The sequence below is a fragment of the Gallus gallus genome, chromosome 23 (genome assembly GCF_016699485.2).
Source record: "Gallus gallus isolate bGalGal1 chromosome 23, bGalGal1.mat.broiler.GRCg7b, whole genome shotgun sequence".
In the NCBI taxonomy this organism is placed as follows: domain Eukaryota; kingdom Metazoa; phylum Chordata; class Aves; order Galliformes; family Phasianidae; genus Gallus; species Gallus gallus.
The window spans coordinates 390,658-416,733 of NC_052554.1; the positions used below are offsets into that span (position 1 = coordinate 390,658).

Consider the following 26,076-nt stretch of genomic DNA (forward strand, 5'->3'; position numbering starts at 1 on the left):
TAAGTCCATGCTGGAAGCGGCTGTCTCCATGCACAGTGAACATCAGTATTTGTACGAATGCTTTAATGGCTCCTGACAGCAAACCTGGCTGCCAAAGCGCTGTTAGGCCAAGTACACTGTATCATAAAGTACAACACTTTCTCACCTGATTGTATCTGTAAAGCATAGAAAAAGACAAACCATATCTTCCTCCTGAAACTATGTTAACAGCCAGTCAAGGTAAGATGCAACATCTCTCATCATTTCATTAACCCACAGACAACATTTAAAAGCATAGCACTCACCCACAGCTATCCTTGTGGTCTCCAGACATCACAGGATGTCTACAACCTCATTAGCTATGTACTGCATTTGGAGACTTGGAAAAAACTGACCCCTACAGGGGCACCTGTTCTAGTACAGTCCCTGCAATTAATAAAGGCAAGACGGGCCCAGGATTGACATGGGGACAGACCAAACTCTGGTGAGGGACAGGCAGGACAGCACTCATACAGCTTGCTCACACCTCACAGGAGATGCCAGCATATGCCACTCTCCAAAAGATAACACATCCCAGCAGAGGGTACCCCACTCACTGCCACACTGCTGACTTAAAACCGTGCTCACACAGCAGCGACATCACATACTGCACAAACAGCCATGCTAATGGCCAGTCTGCTCACAGAAGAAGGCAAGTCACATTGGGTTTCTCTCGGGAGATGCACTCACCACTGGATGCATACACTGTGTCATTAAAAATATATATATACATACATATATATATATACATGTAAAAAAAAGTTTACCTTTGACTTGGATTCTGCTTTTGGGGTCCCATCAGCCTTATTGTTCATTTTAGTTGCAGGAGTTAATTTGACATCCGCAAGACCCATCATTTCAGGACTTGCTGCCATCCCTAGGAAGTTACAAGAAGCTATGATGCTGCTTTCCAATCCAGACCCATGAAGTCACCCAATGCCCAACACTCACCACTGCCTTACCTGCAGAATTGTTAGCCATATTCCCACCCATGGGATAAGGTGGGCCCTGGGGGTTGATCATGCCAGCCATGCTGTTAATTCCCTGTCCGTAAGGAGGTCCAGTGCCCATCATTCCCCCTTGGTTCATGTTGGGATAACCAGCAGGCCTAGAAATGGCAACGAAGAAACAGACATTTACTCCATATACAAAGCACTCACACTGCGCCTTCTGACAAAACAGGTGGACAAGAAGCAGCCTTCTACTACAGAAGGGGACATTCAGCAAGTGAACAAACATCAGGTGCTCTTTGAAAGCTTACCCACTGCAGAACCTAAGCCTCACTCAGAAGCAAAGGAGATGCAACCCCTTAGGAAAGACAGACTTCAGCACTCAACACCTGACCTCTCATCTTCATCCCCAAACTGAACTTGGTTTCAGGTCTTACATCACCTTCACAGGAAAGAACTCATCTACAAATACTGCAGCACTGTGCACTTCAGCAACAGTACAGCATTTCTACCGATGCGCAGCACAGTGCCCCCCATATTTAACGGCTTTTCTCTCTTTACTTTTTGATATCCACACAAGGTGCATTACTGCACGTGTCAGAAAACCCCACACACAACTGTCCCACAGACACAGTCATCAAAAGGACGCGCTTTCATGCCTTGATCGGTGTTTGGGAATTGACCTCTTAGCAGTCATCAGACAGAAGTCTGCAAAAATAAGCTTTAAGACAGGATAAAGAGCACAACGCCTAGTCAGACCACAAATGCATGTAAATCTAACAGCCTCACTGGGGGAACCTAATTTATAAGCAAGCCTGTGGCTCTCATGGCATTCTGGTACGCCACAGAACAACTGCTCTGAAACGGGCAATTAAAGCAAAATAAAACACACTAAACAGCTGTAAATTTCAGCACTGAATTCCAGCTGCTTTTCCCAGAGCTGCCCATCAAAGCCCTAAAAGGAAGAAGTTCAAGACAGTGGAAAAGCAATGCCTTGGTCCACACAAATGCGGCTGGACAGACGGATGCTATTTGCTACATTTAGGGGCTTTACCACACACACAGCAGCTTTAAAATCACCCACGCCACAGCGTAGACCAGAAAGCCAGAACAACTTAAGGAAACACCAAGTTAAACAGATTTCATCCATCAACACTACAAATTCCCTACGCAGGTCGCTAACAATACCTTAAATTACACCACTTATTCAAGCTTTAAAAAACAAAAAAGAAAATAAAGCAGTTCAGATAGAGCAAGAAGACTTCAACAAGGTAAATCTCTAAGGAAGCATGTGTTCACTATCGCCCCAACTTTGGGTTACTGCATGCATGGCTTTCAAACCCGGATACAACATAGGGAATGCACTGAACATGTTCAGACCAAGGGGATTTTCATGCCTCACCTGTTCTGGATGGAGTTGGCAGCCGCATGCATGGCGGCAGCAGCCGCTTCTTGTGCTTTGCGATTCATGCTCCCTGGTGGGGGGCACATCCCTGTCCCCACCTGAGGAGGCATATTTGCCATGTTAGGTCCGTAAGGTCTGTTCCCCATGGCTGCGTGGCTCATCCTCCCGGGAGGAAGCCCGCTGTATGGAGGCACACCACTCTGCCCATGCATCTGGCTCCCTGCTGCCATCGGGTTCATGCTCCCTCCCATCCCAGGACTGGGGTAGTTGGCATTGGACAGAGCATTGTAGTTTGGCTGCCTGGGATAACCTCCTAAAAGAGATGAAACAAGGGGAAGGCAACATTATTCAACTGCTTCGTTCATGAATCACCATACAAATCTTCTATCAGCAAATATTTAAAGATCGCTAACAGAGATGAGGGGGAGTCTTAACACCTCTACAAAAAGTCAAAGCTCTTGGATAGAAGCCATGTAACATGTGTTTTGACACAGCCAAGAAACAACATCGATTCTAAAGCTGACTGATACTCTCCCAAACCTCAGCCAACCACACGGAGCTGAACGGTCCAGGACAGGATGTAAATAAACTCACTTAACCCTTTCCAAAACATACAACACACAATTTCCTTCCCCTCTGAACTTAACTGCCTTTTCTCCAACACACTGGAGGTGCCGCCTGTATCTCTCTCAGAGGGAAGGAGAGATCCTACATTTACAAGTACAACTAGCACTCAAATAACATCTTTCGTGAATCTCAGCATAATACTCAAAGCACGGGGTGATCCACCCCATAAGGCGTGCACTGTTTTCCATCACCCACAGATTAGGAGGAGACAACTCAAAACACAGCCTCCAGAGACAACGTGCTGCCACTGACAGAGGCTTTTCCCATTCACTGTGCTCGCTTCCCCCTCGAGAACCTGCCCAAGCCTCACCTTGAGGTCCGTACTGCCCGGCCTGGGGTCCGTAGCTTCCCATGGAGTTCTGCTGGTATGGCCCCATTCCAGCGTGCATCTGTCCTCCAGAAGACTGACGGGGAGATAAGGCTGAGCCAGGCTGGGGAGAGCTGTACTGGGGCATCTGAGGATTCCTCTGCAAGTAACCTGGTCACCCAGGGAGAGGAGCAGACAGTGAGCAAAGGACCCAGAGGTGCCACTGGACACGCGTGTCTTAAGCAACAACAGTGCCCAGGAGCCACTAACAGAACCATGCCAGCACCAACTGAGGCACTTTTTACAGTCGTTGCTAGTAGGGTGCCAGCGTTACCCACTGAGATAACAGAACCCCTCCAGCAACAGCCAAGGCACATTTTCAGTCGTTGCTAGAAGTCCTAGCCACTAAGAACATATTCAATTTCCTGTTTTAACCAAGGAAAAAAAAAAAAAGAACTTAGCATTACAGGAACTGACAGTAAATTGGCAAATTCTGGGGACTTTTTGTCATTTTCAGAGCGTGTGTTTGCCTGCTTGCTTTCTCTGGGTGACATCTACGTACTGTCAGACTGACATTATACATTCATTTTCCCCTATTCTCATATGAGCAAATGCCACCCAATATTATTATGACCACCCCTCGTTTTGAAGCTTAAGGTCACAGAACTCGGGCAACTAACGTCTGCAGAAAAGACTTGCAAAAGCCAGAGGAAACATCTTACAAGCCAAACAATGAGCTTGCATCAAACATTCAGAGGCCAAAGGACCACTCACAGCTGAACGTGGTGCCAGGAGCCAAAACACTTGCAGTTTACAGTGCTAGCACAGCCTTTAGATGCTGTCTCACCACAGAATTCATGTTATCAGGATAGGTAATTTTTCGCTACACTTCTAGCTTTACAAACAGATTTGTACCATTAGAACTTCTTTAACCCAAAACACACACCTCGATCTTGCGCTATGCTTGACTGGTTCATGGAAGGATGCATGATACTGTCCGACTGGCCACTGGGTGGTCGTGGTGGCATCTGATTGCCTGCACCACAAAAAGGAGAGTGGTTAATCACAACAATTGCTCACCACAAAATCAAGGATGCAATAGTGTTAAAAACCAGAACTACCAACAGTTCCACAAGGGCGTTTTAGCCACAGTGAAGAAAAACAACAGCAAGATCAGCCACACTAACCCAGCAAAACGACACCGCTGGTTTGTCAGCTATCCCACCCATTGGACTGCATTCCGTACATGTTACAGGCATTCCAAAAGGGAAAAAAAAAAAAAAAAAAAAAAAAAAAAAGGAGATCTCAAGCTCTTAATAGCCACATAATACTGACACTAGCCAATTTCTTCCCACTGATAATTTTAATTGTCTCTCTACATGCATGAGAGAGTTGAACCAAAGGATCACTAGCTGCCAAGCAGTGTTACCTGTTACTGGTAGGTTAAGCAATGGCAGACCAAAGCTCACTAGGCCCTCGCCCACCCTCTGCAAGTCTTTCAGAGCAATCAACCCTAGCTCAGAAGTGCTCTGCATTGAGCCCTGAAAGGCATTTTAGATCAGGTTCCTCTCAACAGAATTCAGCTGATCAGCACAAACAGAGCCAACCTCACTGAAAAAAACGTGCAGAAAGACTGAGCACACCAAAAAGTCACTGGGACACCCTGGCCTCATTTACACTGCCTGGACAATGCCTTGTTTAGCAGCAGTTCCAGGAACACTCTCCTAACTCCCTGCAACACACAAGGACCTCAGACACAAGACACTGCAAACGTATCAGCCTTCAGAATCAAGACCACACCTTACAAAGCAGAAAACTGGGGTTACAGAAGGTAAAAACAACCTAAGAAATACCCAACAACCTCATCACACTTGTTGAACAGAGAGCAACATTCAGAAGGACAAAGGGGAGCACTGGCAATCAGCTGCACCACTTGCAGTTGTCTGCTGCAATAGGGCAATCTTGTCTATTTTACAGTAGAACTGCTCTACAGTGTTTCTAAGAAATGTTGGAAAATACTACATTTGAGCTGGAAATGCCAGTCACTTGATGGGAGAACTTTGTGCATAGTATGAGCCAACACAGCTCACTGGAGGCACACTGCCAAGGGCCCACGCTCCTGCAGACCCCAACTACCATCCACTCCACTTCACCTGCTGCGCTCCAAAACCCTGACCAAAAACTGCTATACCAAAAACTGCTTAACAACACCAACAGAATACCCACTGGACAGTAGATTCAGACAGGAACAGCCCAAGGGATGAACGTCTTTCAGCTCACCCCATCCTCTCACAATTGGGTACTGTGTAGAGGACAGCGGGTCCTTCTTTACTAGAGGGTCAATCTCCAAGTACTCATAGGCTGGACAAGAGCCAAAGGTGAGCGGGAGGAAGGACATGTGCAGATCGCCTCCGCACTAACACCTCTCCATATGCCTACAGCACTCAGAACTTCAAGTGATGCCTGTGCCATAGAGCAGGGATGGGGTCCAAACCAAAAAGTTGGATCTTTAAGCTGTCCCTTAACCTGTTATTCAACCTCACTTCGTACACATGCACCAGCTGTACTCATCTCCTTTCCCAAACTGCTTGAGACAACTAAAGACTAATTGAATAGATTCAAAATGGAGCAACATGAACTTACACAACCCTTGACCACATGCAGTTTTCTTCCACTGCCAAGCACCTCTCAGCTCTTACTCTCCGAGCTGCTGAAGTTTGCTTTCAGTGTACAAAGCAAGGACAACTTTCTCCTGGCATAAGAAACAGCCCTGAGAAGAAGGATTTGGGGGTCTCAGTTGATGAGAGCGAGACCAGCAGGGCAAGGCAGGTGGTTCTGCCCCTCTACCCTTCTCCTGTGAGACCCCATCCAGAGTACTGCATCCAGTTCTGAGGTCTCCAACACAAGGACAAAGAGCTGTTGGAGTGGGTCCAGAGGACGGTCATGAGGGTGATCAGAGGGCTGGAGCACCTCTCCTACCGGGACGGGCTCCCAGAGAGCTGGGACTCTGAAGCCTGGAGAAGGCCTCAGGGGGATCTTATAGCAGCCTACCAGTACCTTGCAGGAAAGCTGGGGAAGGACTTTTTATCGGAGCATGTAGCAATAGGATGAGGGGAAACAGCTTTAAACTCTCTTTAAAGCATGCAGATCAGATATTAGATATATTACATTAGATGTTATACATATAGATAGATAGATAGTATATATTAGATAGATTAGATATTAGAGAGAAATTCTTTACTGTGAGGGTGGTGAGACACCGGAACAGGCTGAAGATGTTTCCTCCGTGGAGGCATTCAAGGCCAGGCCGGATGGGGCTGTGAGCAACCTGACCTGTGGGAGGTGTCCCTGCATGCAGCACGGGGATGGAACGAGAGGGTCTTAAAGGTGCCTTCCAATTCAAACCATTCTATGACTATGATAAGAAACAAGGAACGCCCAGAAAGATGAGCACAGCTGTCGCATGAGCTGCGCAGTGCACTTCTGTGCTTTATGAAAGCTTTTTCAGCATGGGGCATTGCTTCTTCTATCCCCCTGCATGCAGGATGAGACCAGAGATGAGAAGGAACACAGAGTTCGAATTCTACACTGAAGTTGCTGGCTTTGGCCCCATACCTTTTTCTTAGAAGCTCAACTGAGGAGCCCGAGGGCTCTCAGGCTCTGCATCAAGCTGCTGCATTGCGGTCGCGCTGTGCAACCCTTTCTGAACATAAATGCAGCCCACTCAGCGGCTCCCGACACCCCCACGTCCACGGGACACACAGTGCCACGTTCGGGACCCACCGACGCGGCTGCCGCAGTGAGAGCTCCGCGCGGGACGGGGCGTTCTGTAGCCGTAGCGTTCTGTAGCCGTAGCAGTACCGGCGCTTCACCACGAACTCGTCGGCGACCACTTCCATCGGGCGGGCGGGAGGCGCGGGCATCCACGGCGTCTGCGAGGGCGGGTACGGCCGGGGGCGGGAGACGGCCGACGAAGGGGACAAAACGGGACGGAGCGGGAGGGCCGAGGCACCGCCGCACGAGAAGCCCGCAGCGCCCCCTGCCGGCCGCGCCGAAACAGCGGGAGAGCGGGGCGAGCGCGGTCCGGGCAAGCTGCGGGGACTGCCGGCAGCGCTCGGGCACCCGACGTGGGTCGGCGCGGTCGGCTCCGCCGAGCGGCAGCACCTCGTCGCACACGACAGCCTCGGGCCACGTCCGGTTCATTAGAAAACGTTCCGTTCGGATTCCCTCTCCCGCCCCCCCGCAGTCCGTCCCAACCCGCGGCCACAGCCGCTCGCTACGTCCAAGGCAAGCAGTTGCAGTGCAGCACCAGGCCCAGCAGCCAGTAGGACGCGAAGTAGCCCAGGACGCCCCGCCCGACGGCGGTCATGGAGCGGTAGCTCAGCAGCAACCTGAGCAGGGGGTGTCCCCCCGCGGGGCCCTTCCCGCAGGAGCCGGGCGCTGCGCACAGCACGCACCTCTCGCGGACGCGCCCCGCGCTCTGCCCGTCGGCCCCCTCCTTCCAGAGCCAGGCCTCGTGTCCTTGGAGCAGGTGGGCGGAGAACCAGTACAGCATGGGGCTGGAGGAGCCGAGGAACCGGGTCAGCACCTGCAAGCAACAGGCAGAGAATCGCCGCCGGCCGGGCTCTGAGCAACCCGACCGGATGGATACCACGCGAGGAGCAACCGGCTGCCTCCATCGCGCCGCCGGTATCGGGAACGGCACACAGCCCCACCTCGCGGTGCTGCAATGCATTACACGTGGAACGAAACGCCTCTCAGCTCAGCGGCGCTGTTTATCGAGGCGTTCCTGCACGTGGCCGAGGGCTCCACGGGTTTCGGGCAAACGCGGTGACCGCCACTGCAGTCCCCGTCACAGTCGGGGAACTCTGACAGCAGCCGCCGGGGAGGATCTGAATCTCACTTTCCAATTATTCTTTTCCCACAACCCCCAACAGTCAGTGCCACTAAAAAGCACCTAGAAGCACTTTCAAGGGACCGGGACAGGCTTTGGATCGCCACACTGCCATCCCCAGCACAGCCCATCCTCCGGCGAACAGCGCTCGGTGAGCTGACATGAGAACGCCACACGCGATTCAGTCCCAGCCGTCTCACCACAGTGAGTGCCTCGCAGCCTCTCTGGGAGCTCTCCAGCAGATGAGGCTTTGGAAAGTTGTGGAAGCGGCATCACAAGAGGAAAGGCAAAGCCTTGGGTTTGCACAGCCCTGTGCCGGCCCTGCAGCTGTCACAGCCTCAGGCTGTGACCACCACCAAACCGCCTCAGCCACCACCCCGCATCTCCCATAAGAAATCACTTCTGGGTGCTGCCATGAACATCTTACCTGAACGTGCATGCAGAAGAACCCCAGCGCCAGCAGGGCTGTAGCATGGACCACATACACGAAGACAGCAGGGCAGCAAAACCCGGCTCTGGGTTTACCATCTTGTTTCTTCTTTCTTCTCTCTAGTCCCAGGGTCAGGCAGTGCCGCGGGTTTGCAACAACAAAGGTCCAGGTGGCCCATGAGCCCAAAAGTGCAACAGGCAAAGCAAGCAAGAAATTCGGTACTTGTCTGAGCTCAAAATACCTCAGAAAGCCCACATTCCAGTAAACATCTTGAATATAAGAATAGACCACAGGGAACCGTTGGGAGCACCAAGGGGGTTTAACCCCATTGGGGGACACCAGGCGATAGCCTTTGTCCAAAGCCAGCTGCTGCAGCGGCTCAGGAACAGCCAGCTCCAGGCCAGGGCCACAGAACCTCAAGTAGGCATAATACTGAAATAAAGCAAAAGGCAGACAAATCCCAGCACATGTCAGAAGCATGGAAGATGCCACACTGAGGAGCTGCCTCTGTAACAGAGAGAGCTTCCTTACTGAGCCTGAGCCCACCTGGAGCTGGAGGGCAAAGGATTTACTGCGGGAGTAGAGAAAGAAACCAGCATTCACAAGCCCATTGGCACGCACGCCAGTGGCAAGGGAGAAGAGCAGCGTGCTGAGCCAGCTCTGCCCCTTCTCCAGTTGCCACATGGCACTGAAGGCCAGGAAGGCAAACATGCTCTCCGAGTAAGCAGCCGCCATGAACACATTGGCAGGGCTGATACAAAAGAGAAGGGCAGCGAGGAAGGCTGTCCTGCGGCACCTCAGCACAGCACAGCCCAGCTTGTACAGGGCAGCGGCTGCCAGCACAGAAAAGAGAGAATTAAGGAGGACGGCCGACAGCAGCAGGCGGCTCCGCAAACGCAGCAGCTGCCGCAGGGGCCACAGAGCACCATCAGCCACAGCTCGCAAGCTCAGAGGGTAAAGCGGGAAGAAGGCGCAGTTGTGCTCATACAGGTAACCCCGCTCTGCAATGAAGAGGAAGTGCTCTGCATCCCAGTGCGCCAGGCCCCCCAGCAGCCGCTCCAGCAGCAGGTCGTACGTGCCAGGCTCGGGCAGACGAGGCGGGGAGAAGGCATCCGCTGCATGATCCGGGATCAGCAGGTCGAACACAGCCTGGAAGGAGGAGAGAGAACTGAAGGACAGCAGACATCCTCTTGCATCCTATTGGGAGCACCGGGCTGGAAGAGCATTTCTGGGATTCAAAGAAGGGGATGAGCAGCACAGAAGACAGCCTAACGGGATTTCCAGCAAGGATGGCTATAAAACTGTGAAAACAGACACACAGTGGTTTGGGGCATTTATAGCAGAACTGAATGCAATTCTGACAATATCCAGCATGAATTCCCATGGAATTGGGCAGGGAAAGGCAGCTCAGCTCCCTGCTCAGGCACATCTAACTGTGTATGCTCACACCAGGTGCCTCTGCAGCGCTGGTAAGCTGCCTTTGCTACTGAATTTGGTGTTCCTGACCCATCTGACGTACAAGGGAGAGGAGACAAAACCAGAGAAAAGATATTCCCAGAGAAAACTGAAGACAAACAAAATGGTGTTTTTCTTAAAAAACAAACCCTCCAAAGGGTACTTTTTGCAGCTTACTATGGGGAGATTGGGATGAGTCCCTGGCCAGGAATTCAGCAGTGACAGAGACAAGAGAAGAGGCCATACCAAACAAATTGGGACTAAAAGATTCACAAGCTGACATTTTGGGAAAAAAAAAAAAAAAAAAAGCACACGTGTGGACTAATTTGCAGTACGCAGCCTTTTGTCTCTGCTGAGGGTCCCACTCAGCCCCACCCAACAGTCATCAGGCTGCTGGATATGTGCCCCAGGCTGCTCTGGCTTCAGGAACTACAGCTGGGCTCTGCTGCCTTGGCACACACAGGCAGAACAGAGTGGACCAATAGCATCCTTCTGCACTCAGAGAAGGATGTCTCTGCAAGTGAGACTTGGGAGGAATGTGCAGCAGGAGGTTACTGTTCCTGCTCTGTGGATAAACAGACGTTCCAGCCTCGCAGGCTGCCAAACCCACCTCTTGCAACAGCAGCATTAAACATGATAAGTTATGCAGAAACGTATGTAATTTTACTTCACAGCATCCTGCCTCCCCGGATGCAGCTGGTCTCCTGGTTCTCCAAAGGAGAAGGGGATTTCCCAACCACGCAGAACCAGCCTGTGGTGCACCAGGCAGTACCGAAGAGAGAAGTCTTGGAGCAGAGAACAACAGATGCTGCAGCACCTGCGGTTCAGGAACAGAAGACTTGCCTGCAGCAGGAGTGTCACAGCTCTGCAGCACATTGCAGTGTGCACAACCACTTGCAAATAAGGATCCTGCCTGCTCGCCAGCTCCATCCCAAGCTTGAAAGCTGCCTCGGTCACTGATGCTGGGGAAATTCACCTCCGGTTTTGGAAACCTGAATTGATCAACAGAGAGCAGAGGCACCAAAAGATATTTCTGGATTCAGACATGCTTGTATATTATGCATCTTTATTTGCTCCCAGGGAGTTCAGAGGGCTGCAAATCTCTACGAAAAGGAAAGCCACACATGAAAGAGATCAAGGAACCAGGAGAGGCAGAGATGTCACAGAAAAAATCTTTGATACTGTTCCTATTAAAAAAGAAAAACTTCCCTGACTTCTCAACCTTGGTTAGGATGCAGAGGAGGAGAGATTACAACACACCCTCAGCCCATTTCTGACTAGGCCAATGTAAATACCTACAGCAGAGCTGCACTGGCCTCTTTTACTGGCTGTCTCAGCAGAAACACCACTGGCTCCAGCTACAACTCAGCCAAGCAATTACACACACATTCGAGTTCCAATGCATTCAATGACACTTAATCCTTTTTTGGACTAGAGACACAAGTAAAACATGGAATCTCAACATAACATCCGTGTAAGCCCTTTGCCAATGGGCTGCAGCTTGGCCAGGCACTACCAGGCGCCTTCTGCTCTTGCCTGCTCTCTGCCCAGCGTTTGTTCCTGGAAAGCAGAAAACTGCAGTACTGAAGGCTGCCCTGCCTGCACAGTGCAGCCCTGCAGGTTCCTCCGGGGCAAAGCTAATGCTCCTCAGACACGCCAGCTTCCCTCCATCACATACAGCACCTCTGGGACATGACACTTGCGTAACGCCGCTCTCTCCACCTGCACTCTTCCCTGCTTTGGCAGGACTCCTGCTCTCCAGAGGGAGGGCATCTGCCTGCCAAGCAAACCACACGTGCTACGGTGGCTGCCTTCCATCTCTTCCCTCAAATCCTACCTGTGAGATTTAAAGCACTTTGCAGAGTCACACTGCTTTCTTTTCTGTGTATTCTGGATTGACATTCTGCAACCAGGTATGAAAACTGCCAGCCCAGAGCCACACAGGCAGGCAGTATCTGTTCTGCAGCTTTTTAAGATAACACATTTCTTCCGTTAGTTCCCAGCCACCAACGGCTTTTCAGTTTGACAAACAGAAGACCCACTGCTCTCTCCGGGCTCCAGCACCACACCCTGCACGACTTCCCACCTTTCTAATCCAGCCTGCAACAGCGCATGAAGATCCCCAAAATGTTCACCAACTGACCTAACCATTCTCAGAGGTTTTCCTATTGCCAGTTTACTAACAGAGAAAAATCAGACAGGTTAAAAGCTGCACGCAAGAGCAGAAACCAAGGCAATGGCAAAACAAAAAGCAACACCCAAATGCATTCACTTATAGTCCCAGCCCTGAACCACACAGTTCTGCTTCTTCCTCTTTTGCCACATAGTAAAGTTTTGGTTCTGCTCATATTCTCCTCTTGCTCCATAGCATTCACAGGTACAGAGCTGTGAGTGGGAGGCACGCTATCCCGAATCACAAAGCTGCAACGTTATTTTAAGAGGGGATACTTCAGCCCAGCTGCAAATTCTATCAAAACACGTTCGCAGCTGCAAATCCTATTAAAGATCACAGCCAAAAATCGCCTAAGTACTTCTTTTTCTTAAAGGAGAGAGAAGCTTAGCCCGAACGTGCCACGAAAGCAGGGCTTTGCAGCACCACACCCGTCCCGCTGCAGCAGCATGCCTCGTCACAGAGCTGCAGCTCGCACGGCTCTTCCCCACACGGCGCTGCTTCAGAGAGCACCCTGCACGGCCAGAAAAGGCAGCAGCGCGCTACACGCACACCAGCAGGAAATAATGCCAGGTCTTAAGTAAAGACACGTTTCTGTCCTCTTTCGCGTTCCTACACAGCGCTCTGCACTCCGGTACCAACTGCACTCGGCGTGCTCCGGAAGTTGCGCAGTGGGAGGACGCGACCCGTCCGGAGCAGACACGCGGCCGCGAGCAGCAGCGCAGCGCGACGCCCACGCGGGGGCAGCAGCACTCCCACTGAGCAGTTCTCCCTCCGCGTAGCGCGGCCGCCCGCTGCCGGCGGGGCTGTGGGGCCTGAGTCGGGGGCACGGAGCAGCGGGCTCCGCCTCGCACCGCTCTGACAAGACTCGGGAGCCGCTCCAGGCGCGAAGAAGGCCCTCAGCCCTCGTGGGAGCGAACGGGCGCTGCTTCGGGCGCCGCAGTGCGCGGCCGTTCGTTCCGTTTCGCCTCTCGGGAACGGAGCGGCGGGGCACGGCCGGAGGGAGGATCGGGGCCGCGGTCCCTCCGGGGGCTGCGAGCGGGAGCGGCGCCGTGTCGGGGGGAGGGGCGGTCTCAGGGCAGCCCCCAGCCCTTCTCCCACCCCGCCCCTCCTCTCCCCTCCCCCACCTGACCGCTCGGCGCGCCGCTGCCGCTCCGGCCCCAAGCAGCCCTGACAGACGCGAATCCATGCGTCCCCGCGCCGGGTACTTCCGGAGACGTCACATCCGGCCCCCCGCGCGCGCTTCCGGAGCGAGACGTGTCACGTGGTGGGGAAGGAGGGCCGGGCGGTCGTATCGCTGCGCCGTGTGTCCGAGCGCCGCTCCCGCCGAGCACCGCTGGTGCGCAAATAACTCTCCCGGGCTCGGCCGCTTCCGCTCGGTGCGCTGCTGCCGTGGCAGTGGGCGATTTCTCAGCCCGAGGTGGAGGACGGGGGCCGATGGACGCGGCCTGTGAGCTGACGCCACGGCTGGCGCGGAGGGCGCAGCAGCGCCGGGCCCGTTATGCGGCGGCACCCGCAGCAGCCCGACCGCGGCGCACGTCACGGCATTAACGGCTTAAAAGAGGCGCGCGGGGCTCCCTAAGCGCCCCATCCACACGATGTCGGAGGCGGCGGGTTGTGCCTTCCCCTCACCGCCGGGCGCTGCCGTAGCCACGCAGCGGGCAGCACGGAGGGCCCGGGGCCGCCCCGCGGGAAAGCTGTGGGTGCGAATCGCGGCAGAGCTGTGGAGCAGCCGTGGCTCTCAGTTCCGAATTAACGGCTGCAAACGCTGCACGTGCTCCCCTCGCTGGTTTCTCATTTATGCCGTTTTTCTTTAACCGCGGCAGAAGCACAGGAGGAACACGCAGAATCACTCCCTCACAGCATGTTTGTGTAACCACCACCACAACGGGTAGTTTGCAGCACATGCGAAGTCCTCCACTCCCAAGTGGAGTAAATTCACCGAAACAACACAGAGGCTGTGCAGAAGCTGCTAACAGTTACCTTCTTCAGCCCCGCTGTTGAAGTGCTGAAATCTTCTGTAGTTTTTAATTCAAGCAGATTGAACAAAGCTCCTGGAATACAGAACTCAATTATCCGAGAAGCGGGTTTCAAACCAACAGTTAAGTCACAGATCAGCAAAGGCCAACAGAACTCTCAACACACTGCTTGTTTTTCCATTCACTACATTTAAAGTCAAGGAAGCCCAGCATCATTCCTTTCCTCTTAAGAATTCAATTTTAAGGACTCTCCCAGACAAGCCAGAGGAGAGTGCTCGCAATTCCAGCTGGTAAACGTTTCAGAAGAAAGTCTGTTTGATTCAGTCATGATTCGTCCCAGAAATCTGAATTTCAGGATTACAGTTAGGGGCTGAGGGAACTGCGAGCTTCATAGGAGAGGGCTGGGGGGAAATAAGAGGCAGTCTTTTGAACAAAAGACAGAAAATCCTCTCCTTTCTCTTTGACACTTTCACTTAAGTGAGGTCAGTGCAGTTCTAGTTAGCGTGCTGCTATTGTCATTTGAGGATAAAGCTTCAGGCTGAATAAAATATCCATTTACTAACCATGAAAATGTGCAGACTGTCACATGAAGAGCCTGAACTGGCCGTGTGCTGAAGGGCATCAGACCTCTGTCCGCTGGAAAACCCCATCCTTGGAAGATGATTGAGTCCACATCACAATTCCAAGAAAGAGTGAAAAATGCAAGAGGAGTGAAAACTGTCAATTTCAGAGAGCTGACAGGGAAACGCCTCCCTTCCGAGCAAGGCCCTTCTCCACCCTGAGAGCTGCATGTCCATCCTTCCATGCCAGAGCTTCACCTCACACGGCAAATCTGCCCTCCTGGAGCATAAGTGACACAAGCCCAGCAGAGAAGGAAAGCCAGAGCACACAGCATTGGCAGCTCAGGGCAAGGTGCTGCTCTGTTACCTGGTTGTGCTGCCAAACAAGATGCTGTCCCAGAGCCTTGAGGCCTCCTTGCTGCGTGGTAACAAAGCTGACCTTGCAACAGCACACCTACAGGGCCTGACAGCACTAAGGTCAGCCCTGCACTCTGCTAATAAAGAAAACCCTTACAAACATCTTACCAAGATTTAATGTACATTTATTCTTAACACGTGGAACATATAGTATAAAGATTTCATACTGAATAAATGATATTCATTAAGCCAAAAAAGGAAAAAAGGGAGGAATTTACATCAAGTTTTTAGCTACATCGTCTGAAATACAAATATGCAGAAGTCATCACTGAAAAATCTCAATTGTGTTTCTTCATCAGGAACTTCAACTGAACCTAGAACTTTTTCACACCTCGATTAGAAAGAAAACAAAAACAGGAAAAATAAACTATAAGTTGATTGGCTGCTGAGACAGCAATGACTTTATACACAGAGACCTGTACAGCATCCTCCAGGGAGGGATGTCTGGCAAGAGATTAAATAATTGTGTCTCGCTTTTGCAGGTCATCAACTCGTTAACTCGTCATACTAGAAAGGGGTGGGGAAAGGGGAACAAAACTGCAAGGAATCTTAGGGTATGTGCAATGTACAACGTCATAGATATATACACACGTGGCAGCATTCAGGCTGCAGCTAAAGGTTAAAACCAGTTCTAAGAGGTGATCTCAGGGTTATTCATACAATCAAGGAGGAAGAGAGAAAGAGGTCAGGGTGTTGTAGGTTCACACATGATACTTTGGGGGAAAAGCCTTTTTTCTCCTCAACATTAACTAAAAACATTTTTAAAAACTACAGCTTGCTGCTGATCCAGCGTTTTTTTTTTTTTTTTTCCATGTGAGACAGTATTACAGTATGTTTACAGTTTAAGGTGTACAGTACATGAAGTTCTACACGCTACTGCACAGGCCTCCCTTGGACAAGGTCTGTTCACAACTGGTAACTTCTTGGTTCCTGCAAGATTGTGAATGTACAACGATAAACCACAGAGTTCAGCAGTCACTTTTGTCCTTCAGAGTTTACCATTAAAAACAGTTATGAAAGTGGAGCCTGTCAATGTGATAACACGGCAAGTCGTTTTCCCCAAACTCACTGTAAACGACAGTAACTTTGGTTAAAATAAAAAAAAAAAAAGTCTTCTATGTAGACAGAACTTTGTCTCCTTTAATAAGGGATTCGGGACAAATCTGAAGGGCAGGGGAAGGGGAAAGGGAATGGGGACATCTTTCCCCAAGGGAGAAGCAGGACAGCGCAGGGCAGACAGTGGATTCTGAGGTGGTTTTGCATAAATAAAGGGCAACAGTCAGTTTCTAAGTTCTCCACTCACGCACACGCACACAGGGTCTAGGATCCCACAGCTGTCATGACTGGCCAATTAAAAATAGTACATCACAAATAACTTGTGAAACCAAAGAGTTCATCAAAGGCGACACGGAGATGTCCAACAGCCGCGATTCGTACAATGTGAACTCCGAGTGGTTCTCGTCCACCTTGGCCAGGGCGAGCAGCGCCCGAGCAGCCCGGCGCATCATGTCCACGCTCGTCGACTCAAAGGGTGCGTTCTGCATGTGCATCAGGCCAGCCTGGCTCTGCTGGAACTGCGTGGCGGCCAGGCTGTCCTCCAAGAAGCCCAGCAAGTTGCCAATGCTCCCCTTCTGCACAGCAATTGCTCTCGCTGCCAGGCTGTCCCCCTGTGCCAAGTTGGCCAGTAGGACCACAGCCATCTCTCGACACACCGGGTTCTTTCTGTCACTAAGGAAACGCACCAGGGTGCTGTACAGCTTCTCCAAGCGACTGAAAGGGGGAGTTGCAAGAATCAAATCCACGTTGTTGTCCTGGATGCTGAGTTTGCTGAGTGTTTCCAAAACCAGTCTCTGAGGGGAGAGGACCGCATTCGGCCCCAGCGTTGGAAAGGGGTCCTGGGCCTCTGCTGATGGACATACTGCCCAGTGAAGGAGTCCATCCAGGATAGGCAAACAGATGCTTTCTGGGTAAGGGGACAGGTCCAGCTGGCCAGAAATGTTGGCCAGCGTGACCAGTGTATTTTCACGCAGCACCTCCAGGCAGTCCCACCACCACTCAACCTTGTTGCAGCTCACCCCTTGGTCCTGCTCCTCCTCCTTCTCATAGGTCAGGGGTGCCTGCTTGCGCTCCGGGTGCTTGTGGTGTAAGAGAATCAGTTTCCCTAGAATCAGCAGCAGCCCGGGATGCTTGGACATTTCAAAGTCATTGCCTGGCACAAACGATAAACTCCTGATGATGTTGGAGACACAGATGCAGCGCTTCGCCAGAGAGTCCTGCCAGTCTTGGATGGTGCAGAGGGGCGTCTCGTCTTTACTGTGAGGTTCGTCCTCCAGAATTTTTATATTTCTGTGACTCTGTGCTGGACTAATGCCAAATGGAAACTTACTTTCCTTCTCTGTTTCTGAAGCTTTGGCCTCTTCCTCCTCCCCTGATAATGAGCTTGGACGTGCTGAAAGCATGTCGTCCATGGTGGCAGTTATTCTCTTCTCTGAGGAGCTGTCAGATGGAAGAGCCTCTCCTTCCCTAGTGCTTGGATTGCTCTCAGCTGCTGCGCGTTTCCTTGAGACAGAATTGCAGGATGCTCGTTTGTGAATCATAGGTAGCTCCATCTTGCTCTCAAAGTGGGTCTGAATGTGCTCAGTAGTGTCACCGCCACCAATCCGCCAGTGCAGCAGGCCACTCTCAAACTCCTGCACTCGTCCCAGCTTGTCTGAATAATCTACCACAAACGGGTCATTCTTCTGCACAATCTTGATCGGAAGCTTGTCAAATTTACTAACTAATTTCTCCTCGCTGCACTCTAGAGGTGCTTTGTCCTTGCTCGAAAATGCAGCCTCCTCCTCTTCCTCATCATCTTCTTCCTCCTCATTGTTCAGGCTCCGTAGTTCCTCATCCTCCTCCCCTTCCTCATGAGAAGAAGCTGAAGATCTGCAGAACCTCTGGGGATCTAATAGTGTTCTTTGCCCTGGGTCTCCCACTTCATATTCCTTCAGGATTCCAAAGATCTCGATCAAGCAGCGCCGGAAATACTCCACCAGGAGTTCCAGCAGGCCTGGCAACTATGGGGAAGGAGAAAAATGGGAGGAGAAGGAAGGAAGAACAGTGATCATAAAGCATCTTGGGCCACTATGAACAACTGGAAAAATACTGCATAAAGGGCAGAGATCTTAAGTAGTGTGATTCATTAATGACATCTGTTCATGCTGGCAATAAACTGTTAGCAAAAGAGCTTTCTGTCATCTGAGAACAGAAACAGGGAAAACAGACCCTGAATGCCAGGATCCAACACCAGCACAGTCCACACACTCATACCTGCGCAAACACAGACACTCTTGGTTTCATCTCCTCTCTGATTAACACATAGAAAGGAGTGGGGCAATGCTTAGCAGACAGCCTTTGCAGTATTACGGAACAGCTCTGACAACAGCCATGCAGGCACAAGGTAACTCATGGAGATAGGCTGGCCCTCAGACTAGCACCCAAGCCACGCTGCACACTGACCCACGGGGAAAGACAGAGCTAGAGGCGAATGCCATAGCATCAGGCTAGGCAAGCAGAGTTCAACCCTTCACAGCATTCTGCTGCAAAGCCCCTCTTGGCCTCCCCACCGTGATTCTCTTTCTGCATTTGAGGCAGTATGTCCCACCAGAGAGAGCCTGTACATTTGTACACCAACAAAATGGAAATCCGTGGGTCAGTGAGCACTCAGTGCAGCTCCCCAGACCCAGCACAGTTCCCCAGACCCAGCGCGCTCTTCAGACCTGACACACTCCACAGGTAGAGGGACACCTGGAAGTATGGCTCTACAAGGGCACAAGCTGCTACTTACTATCACACTGACAAAAAACTGTACACACTTAGTTCTTCAAAGACCTGTATCAGAGAACATCTGCACCCACCTGGCTGAGGTTGAAGGTCATTATGCTGTTGTCATCATAGAGCAGGATGTTTATGGTATCTAAGGCCCACGTACTTTCAGCTAGCAGCCCAGACTTCAGAGACATCATCACTCTCCAAGCTTCAGGAGTTCCTGGAACATAAACACATGATACTTCCAGCTCCTGGAGTTTAAAAACAAAAATGAGATACTTGATACTGCTTTCTGGTCCCACAAAGAGCGCACAATATTTAACATGTTGTGCAGACTTTATGCAAAAGCAATCTCTGCACAGACAATGCCCAGCACAAACATTATATCTGATATTGCAACTAACTTGGGAGAGTTCTTACAAAGCTGGCAAAGCCCTTCTATTTGGCAGCACTGTACCAAAGAGAAATGGTAACACCCAGCCTCTTGATGAACACAAGCAGAAAAGCAGGAGTTTCCTCTTACCAATATCTTTTGCTGTCAGCCGCCTCCTTTGCTTTAATACAGGTTGAGTAGCTTCTACTGATCCTGGTGGGAAGGTGATGTCTCTTCGTATCATGGGAGGCTGTACAGCTGCTGGTGTGATGTGTGAGGCAGGGACTGGAGGTCCTGCCTTCTGCATTTTCATCCCCGAGTGCAGAAACGGAGATTTACTGGGAGAAGTGCGATTCTCCAGAGGTCTGGGCAGAGGTGCTGGGCTGGATACCTGAGGAATGTGATTTTGCATGCTAGGAGGGGTCTGATAGTTAGACTGAGGTGGCCTAGTCATCGGGGGAACAGGGGCAGAGGGGCCGTACGGAGGCTGCCGATTCCCATGGGAAGGCCATGGTCCCTCATGGTTTACCCTCTGTTCTGAATGCAGTATATCATCTGTTCGAGTCACTCCGTGATAAGCAGGCCCCTGGGGTGCAGAGCCAGTGCTCTGCCGATTTGGATAGCTGTACCCTATTTCGTTGCGCCCTTGCCACATGGCGCCTTGCTGGGGGCCCTCTGGAGCAGACTGGATGGGACCCCCCATCATCTGAGGAGGCATGTTTTGCTGAGCATTGGAGCCTGGGGGAGCCGAGACCCTGTCTCTGCCAAATTGGAATGGGAACTGGTTCTGCGGCCCTCCGGCAGATCGGCGATCAGCAGCAGGGTATGTGCTCCCATACTGGTTATACAGGTCCTGCTGTGGAGAAGGCTGTGCAGCCTGCTGCTGGCTCGGTTGCTGAGTCTGTGCTGGAGGCAGCTGCTGCTGTGTCTGCCCCTGCCCAGCGCTGTATGGGACGTTGTACATCTCCCCTTCATGCCGCTTGGCAGGTGGGCCATAGCTGCCGTCCATCGGTCGCTTGTAATTCTAGATGGAAAACAAAGGCATTGACAACATAAGATTATCAAACTAGAAACAGGTAACCCAGACACAGTAGAAACATGCAGAGCCAGAGGACAACACTCCACAGCATGGCCTGCAAGAGGGCAAGACTGCTCTCAGAGTTAGCCATATCCAATGCGATTTGGATCAAGGTTTCAGTTTCACAAGCCAAGACCAACTCCTTGCAGCTGGCTGCATACTTTCCTTGTGTGGATTCTACAAGAATTCTTTAAGGGCAGAAATCCGCCTGCAGAAAGGACTTTCCTGTAGAAAAGACTCAGCTCTGCTGTACATTCACCACAAATCATACTGTGTAAAGGATCTTCTTTCCTTCCAAGTCCAGGAATTTCATTAGACCCTCTCTCTATTTTCTTAGAAAGCACAGGTTTTTGCTCACGTATCAAACAAAACGTGTTGAAAACTGTTGTACTTCTTGCTTCTTCCTTTCCTGTAGATTTCAATACACATCACTGAAAGGAGCAAGAACTATTTTTCCCCATACTGCTTTGAGGTGCAGGAGAAAACACTCAATTGCTGAGACAAAATTAAAATCCAAGACCTCTCTACCCCCAAGGGTCTGTGCTCTAGTTGTTAGACAGTCAACTCAGAAGCCCTGCTGTCATGACTGGCTTCAGACGGAGCTCTAGGGCTTCAAAGATGACAAGTACCAGAGAAACTCAAACTCTTGGCGCACAGCCCTGTGGCTCTGGTTGCAGAGCCAAACTGCAGAGCAGTTGAAATTATTCTTAGCACAGATCTGAGAGTGCCCTCTCCATACACTCCTCAACTAGAGGGCTCAAAATTATCATGAAAACATTATGCATCTTGGCACTGATACAAAGAGCAAGTCATATATAAGGATTATAGAAAGAGATATACGTTCATTCAAACTCTGCTCTGAAAGAAAGCTGACGTTTTTGAGAAGACACAGAAGGCAGTGGGGCAATGGGAGTGTGGAGGCAGTTCTGAAGCCTTCGCCTGCAGGCTTGGTAAGGCAGACACAAAATGATCCACCTGAAATGCCTCCCCAGAATGATGAAAGATGTCTTCTGAACAAGCTCATGTCATCACTCAGACCCAAAGTGTTACAGAAACAGGATGGGATTCAGAAAGTTCCAGAGGAGCGAAGAAGCCCAGGAATGCTTCCTGACCTTCTGCTCCTGGCCCAGAACATGCTGGTTTGGCAACTACATCAGTCGTTTTCTCCAAATGTTGTGTTTTTCTAACACAACACTGGAAATGCTAGTTAAAACTTCTGGTGCCTATATGGAAACTGTGAAGAAGGCCTCCTGTAAAACATACTTAATTCTGTTCAACACCTATACATAGAGCAAACACACATTCCAGAGTTTTCATCACCCCTCTTTTTACACTTGGCACAGACATAACTCCTTGTTCTGATACTTTCTGATAACCAACCTGCTGTTGCTGTTGATACATGGTAGTTTGCTGGCTAGGGAAGGGGCTGCCCGAGGACGTGCCTTGAGTGGAGAACTGATTGCCATAGGAATCATGTCTGGAGAAGAAACACAAGCATCACTTTTCTCATTAGATACATTTCTCTATCACAGCACTTCTCCCAACTGGAAAGAGCTCCTTGCAGCAACACCCCACACAAACCTTTGCTGCTGCTGCTGCTGCTGAGGGTAGCGGCTGGGAGAGTACATCCCCGATTCCGAGGTGGAAGGCATGATGTTTGGCTGTGGAGTTCCAGCTGCTAAGTTGCCCTCTGGTCCCATGCCTGGTTCCGTCCTACATAGAAACAAGTGACAAATTCTGTGACACTCCCCTTACTGCTCAAATGAAAAGCAAAAAGCAACAATCAGACGAGTCAAAGCAACAGTGAGAAATAAATTAGTTCAGTTCAAACAAGCAAGTCAGGAAAATCAGTGTGGCTAAAGCACCTACCTCACTCTGTCGTAAGGACCACCATAGGGATAGTGTGGCCGCTGTCCCATGGCCATGTTACCCATCCCTGGACCTGCAGCACGATTATAAGGGTCACCCATACCACTGTTGGGGCCCTGCCCTGAGGACATGAAGGGATCGCTTCCTGGAGCTAAAAGAATGAAAGAAGGATCAGTAAACACATCTATCGCTGCATCAGAAAGAAACATCCCTTCTTTCACAAAAGAAGGACAAGTAGTTCTCCTACAGCACATTCCACCATTCATCCAGATACACTAATAGTGCTCATGGAGAAAAGGGAGATGGGTACACACACACTTCCTCACCTTTCCTCATACTACTATAAGGATCCTTATTTGGCTCATAAGACATGCGACCCATCATGTCAGAGGTATTCATGCTGGGCTGGTACCCTGGATTCGGAGTCATGGAGTTCCGCTTCTGGAACGTGGGATCACTGCCATCTGTAAAGGCATCTTGAAGGCCCACTGAGTTACTCCTGATTTAAAAACAAAACAAACCCACAGATTTTTAGAGGCCCACAGTGGTTCTCAAGATTCTTCCCCCCACATATTCTCTCTCAGATATTGCTGTCCCCTAGAAGGACCACAATCATGCTTCTCCAAAAGAGGCAAGAACTGCCCTTCTACAATACTATCCTTACCAAATCCCAAAAGCAGTGGTTATTCACACACAGACACGGGGTCAACAACATCACTGTGAGCTATTAACAAAGTAGCAAAGCCAAGGAGTCTATCAAAACAGGTACTTAAGCCTCCAGCCAGCTGTGGGAGCAACCTTTGGCAACCTCACAATCACAACTTACATCCCGTATGGTCAAACACAGTGCAACATTTGCATACCTGATGCCTGGCAAAGGAGGCATCTGACTGTGTGGTGTAGATGCTGGAGTTGGAGGCTTCAGGTCTCCTCCTTCTGCCATGGAGCTGCTGGTGGACTGAGGCGTCTGAGGCCCCTGCATCGAGCCTGAACCCGCTGCAAGAACACAAACGTGGCGTGAGCAGCTTTGCACCCTACGGATGTAACCCAGAACCTCCCTAAGTACCAGCCTCTATAACAGCCTCTATAACAATCAGTCTTTGAAGAAAGAGATGGATGAAACATGGCCAAAACAGTACAAGGAGTGCAATGCCTCCAAGGACATACCGGACCAGACTTCCCAGAAGAACCCTGTAGAGTAAGGTGAAGCTGAAAGGATGCGTTCATTTTTATTACAACTTAATCACCTTCCTTGTTACACACAGTGCCATTGCTGTAGCACTCTGCTGAGCTGCCCAAGCTATCTAGTCTCAGAGGTCAGTGCTCTACAGTGGACCACGTGGTAGGGAATGTGTTTCTTCCTGCCAAATGACAACCTCTGACCCACTGTCCTCACATCCTAATTCTGCCCAGAAGGAAGGGGGGTTTTAAGCCCTCTTCCAAAAGCTTTACAATCTTTCCAATTGATGGAAACTCTGGGACTCCTACTGCAGTCACTGGGTAACACTGAACAAGGCTCCTCTGTCTGCTCTGCCCTTTGAGTGGGGTTAATTCATGCAGGTGAATTCAGGCACCACTCCCAAGAATTCCTGGAACAAGGAATGCCAGAGATGCAGGATCTTTCACTGAACAACAAAACCTGTCCAGCAAGTTCCCTGACACTGCACAGGTTGCTTTACACCACACTAAGCCTTCATCAAAAATCCAAGGCCATCACGTTCGATCCAGCTGTGCCAGGAGCTGTGAAGCTCTGCCCCTAGATCGCTGCGACAGTGTCAGGTCCCAGGTTTATATGCTCTTCGCAGCTGGCAGGAGCTGAACTCTTAATTAACGTTTCCATTAGTAACCATCCCCAGCACCCGATATCCCTCAGCTTCAGCCCTGCTGGTTGATGAGTCATTTCAGCTATTCATTAAAATCCTCCGAGGTCATGTCCAGGGCATGTTTGTTTACACCCCACCTTCCTGGCACCCTGTCCTTCTCTCTGCGACTCCCTCCCAGCCCGGGGAGCTCTCGGCAGAAGGAAGGGCAGAGACAGCTCAGCAGGGAGTTTCATTCATGAACCCTTCCTGCAGCTCTCCTTCCCTTCTCAGCAGCAGTTTGGTTCCACTTGCTTCCCCCAGGAATTTGCTGTTTGTCTATGTGCTTATAAATGCTGGCAGCGGCAGGAAGAGGCCTCGAGACATTCCCCCGCGTCGCTGCCATTTGGTGTTTGTCCCCACCCCCTGCCATCCCTCCCACTCACAAATTTACACACAGTTGGAGCCAGGCGAGTTCCATGCTCTGGGAATTAAAACCCAACAGTAGGCTGATTACAGCTCCCCAGGGACGCACTGCAGTTTGCAAGCAGGAACCCAAGACGGTCTGCAGCAAACGTGTGCAGTCTGCCCACAAGGCAATCCGTAGCCCACTTCAGAGGCCTTCCCATAAACTGTTTTGCTTTTTGAGGGTGAAGAGGGCACAATGCATGGAAAGTATCTTCAGCACTAAGAGCTCTTCTCTGACCATTGCCCGGCAAGGCTTTCACATCCCCTAGGGCCACACGCAGTGGCTGATGCAGAACCATGCAGTGTGACCTCTATCACTGATAAAGCACTGAAAAGTTAATTTTGACAGAGCAGGCTGAAATTACACATAAGCCAATGTCAACAGGTTACTGAGTCCTGAGTCTATAAGGAGAGCAAATCACATAGGTCTGTACGAGATGAGAGTCCTCTCCCTGCCCCCCCCTCCCCCATCCAGTGGGATTCCAGAACACTCCACTGTTGCCCACTCAGTTTTCCAATAGGGAAGTTATGCTCCAGAAGGGTGATTCTTTGACAAACAAGCTCACAAGCCTTAGAGATGCTACTAAAATGAGCCTCAGCTACCCTGGAACAGCTGTGCCTGCTGGGATTCTACAGTTCTGAAGTCTGGAGCTAGTGCTGTGAGCACCCTTTGTGCTGTGTCCTATGCCCTCACTCCTGCTAATGCAGGGGAGCAAGAGAGAGGAAGAAAACGAAAATGAAAGAGGAACACAAACATGCTGAGAGATAAGGCTAAAAGTATCACAGCAACCAACCATGATTCAGTGCTGCTTCTGGATATTCCCAGCTGCAGGAGTCTGGAGTAAGACAAGCAGAGAAAGCAGTTTAAGTAGGAAATAGAGAACAGTCCTCACGTAGCAGCAGTCACACTGATGGAGCACGTCAACAGAGCTGCACAAACCTGTGGTTTGTGACAGCAACCCTGCCAATTTCAACCACCGATGTGCTGAAGCACGAGATCAGTTGTAGCACAGCCCTAGAAGATAAACTTGAGACCTTCACATACCACCACATTTGCTAAAACAAAAGTAAACCTGATGTACCATCTAATCAATTATGACAGGCACCTACTGCTACAAGAAGTTTTAAGTAGTTTTCCAAACTTCTCAACTCTCTCCAAATAAACTCCAAATGCTCTCAGCTTCTTTGTTCCACTGCATGCAAGAAAGATGTTTTGGAAAGAAAGAGAGGAGGGATTCACGATTGAGTTTGAACAACATTAGACAGAAGTTTTTTTTAATCATGAAACAAGTCATTTTCTCTTCACCAAGGTGAATCTATGCTGGAACAGGTTTCCTGACACGTAGAAAGAGATTATTCTGTTCTTTAAGAAAAACTCTAACTGAGAGAACAGATAAATGTAGTTGTTAACACTATATTTGGACACGAACACTCTCAGTCAAGGGCTTAGCAAGGCTGAGAGACAAC

General features: G+C 50.5%; 2 protein-coding genes across 7 annotated transcripts in view; both read right to left on the reverse strand.

The window, feature by feature from the left end:
* Positions 1-4,253: 4,253 nt before the first annotated feature.
* PIGV (phosphatidylinositol glycan anchor biosynthesis class V) lies at positions 4,254-13,458 on the reverse strand. Of its 3 annotated transcripts, none has more exons than XM_040651936.2 (4): positions 13,384-13,458; positions 10,930-11,078; positions 8,629-9,780; positions 4,254-4,343 (listed from the first exon to the last, which is right to left on the reverse strand). In XM_040651936.2, exons 2-4 carry the CDS (start codon positions 11,014-11,016, stop codon positions 4,281-4,283), a joined length of 1,302 nt encoding a protein of 433 aa, XP_040507870.1. In that variant the 5' UTR covers positions 11,017-11,078; positions 13,384-13,458; the 3' UTR covers positions 4,254-4,280. The 3 variants fall into 3 exon arrangements, with proteins under 3 accessions (XP_040507870.1, XP_040507868.1, XP_004947716.1); XM_040651934.2 differs by lacking the exon at positions 4,254-4,343 and adding an exon at positions 7,208-7,895; XM_004947659.5 differs by lacking the exon at positions 4,254-4,343 and adding an exon at positions 8,065-8,449.
* Positions 13,459-15,316: 1,858 nt separating this feature from the next.
* Positions 15,317-26,076, reverse strand: part of ARID1A (AT-rich interaction domain 1A) — a 57,001-nt gene continuing 46,241 nt past the window's right edge. For all 4 annotated transcript variants that reach the window (XM_040651932.2, XM_040651931.2, XM_417693.7 and 1 more), the window contains 8 exons: positions 23,206-23,338; positions 22,669-22,841; positions 22,343-22,493; positions 22,055-22,186; positions 21,854-21,950; positions 19,546-20,419; positions 19,112-19,242; positions 15,317-18,271 (listed from right to left, as the gene is read on the reverse strand). In XM_040651932.2, the coding sequence (XP_040507866.1) occupies positions 16,550-18,271; positions 19,112-19,242; positions 19,546-20,419; positions 21,854-21,950; positions 22,055-22,186; positions 22,343-22,493; positions 22,669-22,841; positions 23,206-23,338 (3,413 nt within the window). In that variant the 3' untranslated portion in view covers positions 15,317-16,549. The remainder of the gene's footprint in view (positions 18,272-19,111; positions 19,243-19,545; positions 20,420-21,853; positions 21,951-22,054; positions 22,187-22,342; positions 22,494-22,668; positions 22,842-23,205; positions 23,339-26,076) is intronic.

Coding starts and splice junctions, on each gene's coding strand:
- PIGV (XM_040651934.2), bottom strand. CDS start 11,016: ATGGAGCTGGCGAGCAGGCAGGATCCTTATTTGCAAGTGGTTGTGCAC. Junction 9,781..10,929: donor CTGTGACACTCCTGCTGCAG/GCAAGTCTTCTG, acceptor TCCTCCTTCCAG/GCTGTGTTCGACCTGCTGAT. Junction 7,896..8,628: donor TCTTCTGCATGCACGTTCAG/GTAAGATGTTCA, acceptor TGTTGCTTGCAG/GTGCTGACCCGGTTCCTCGG.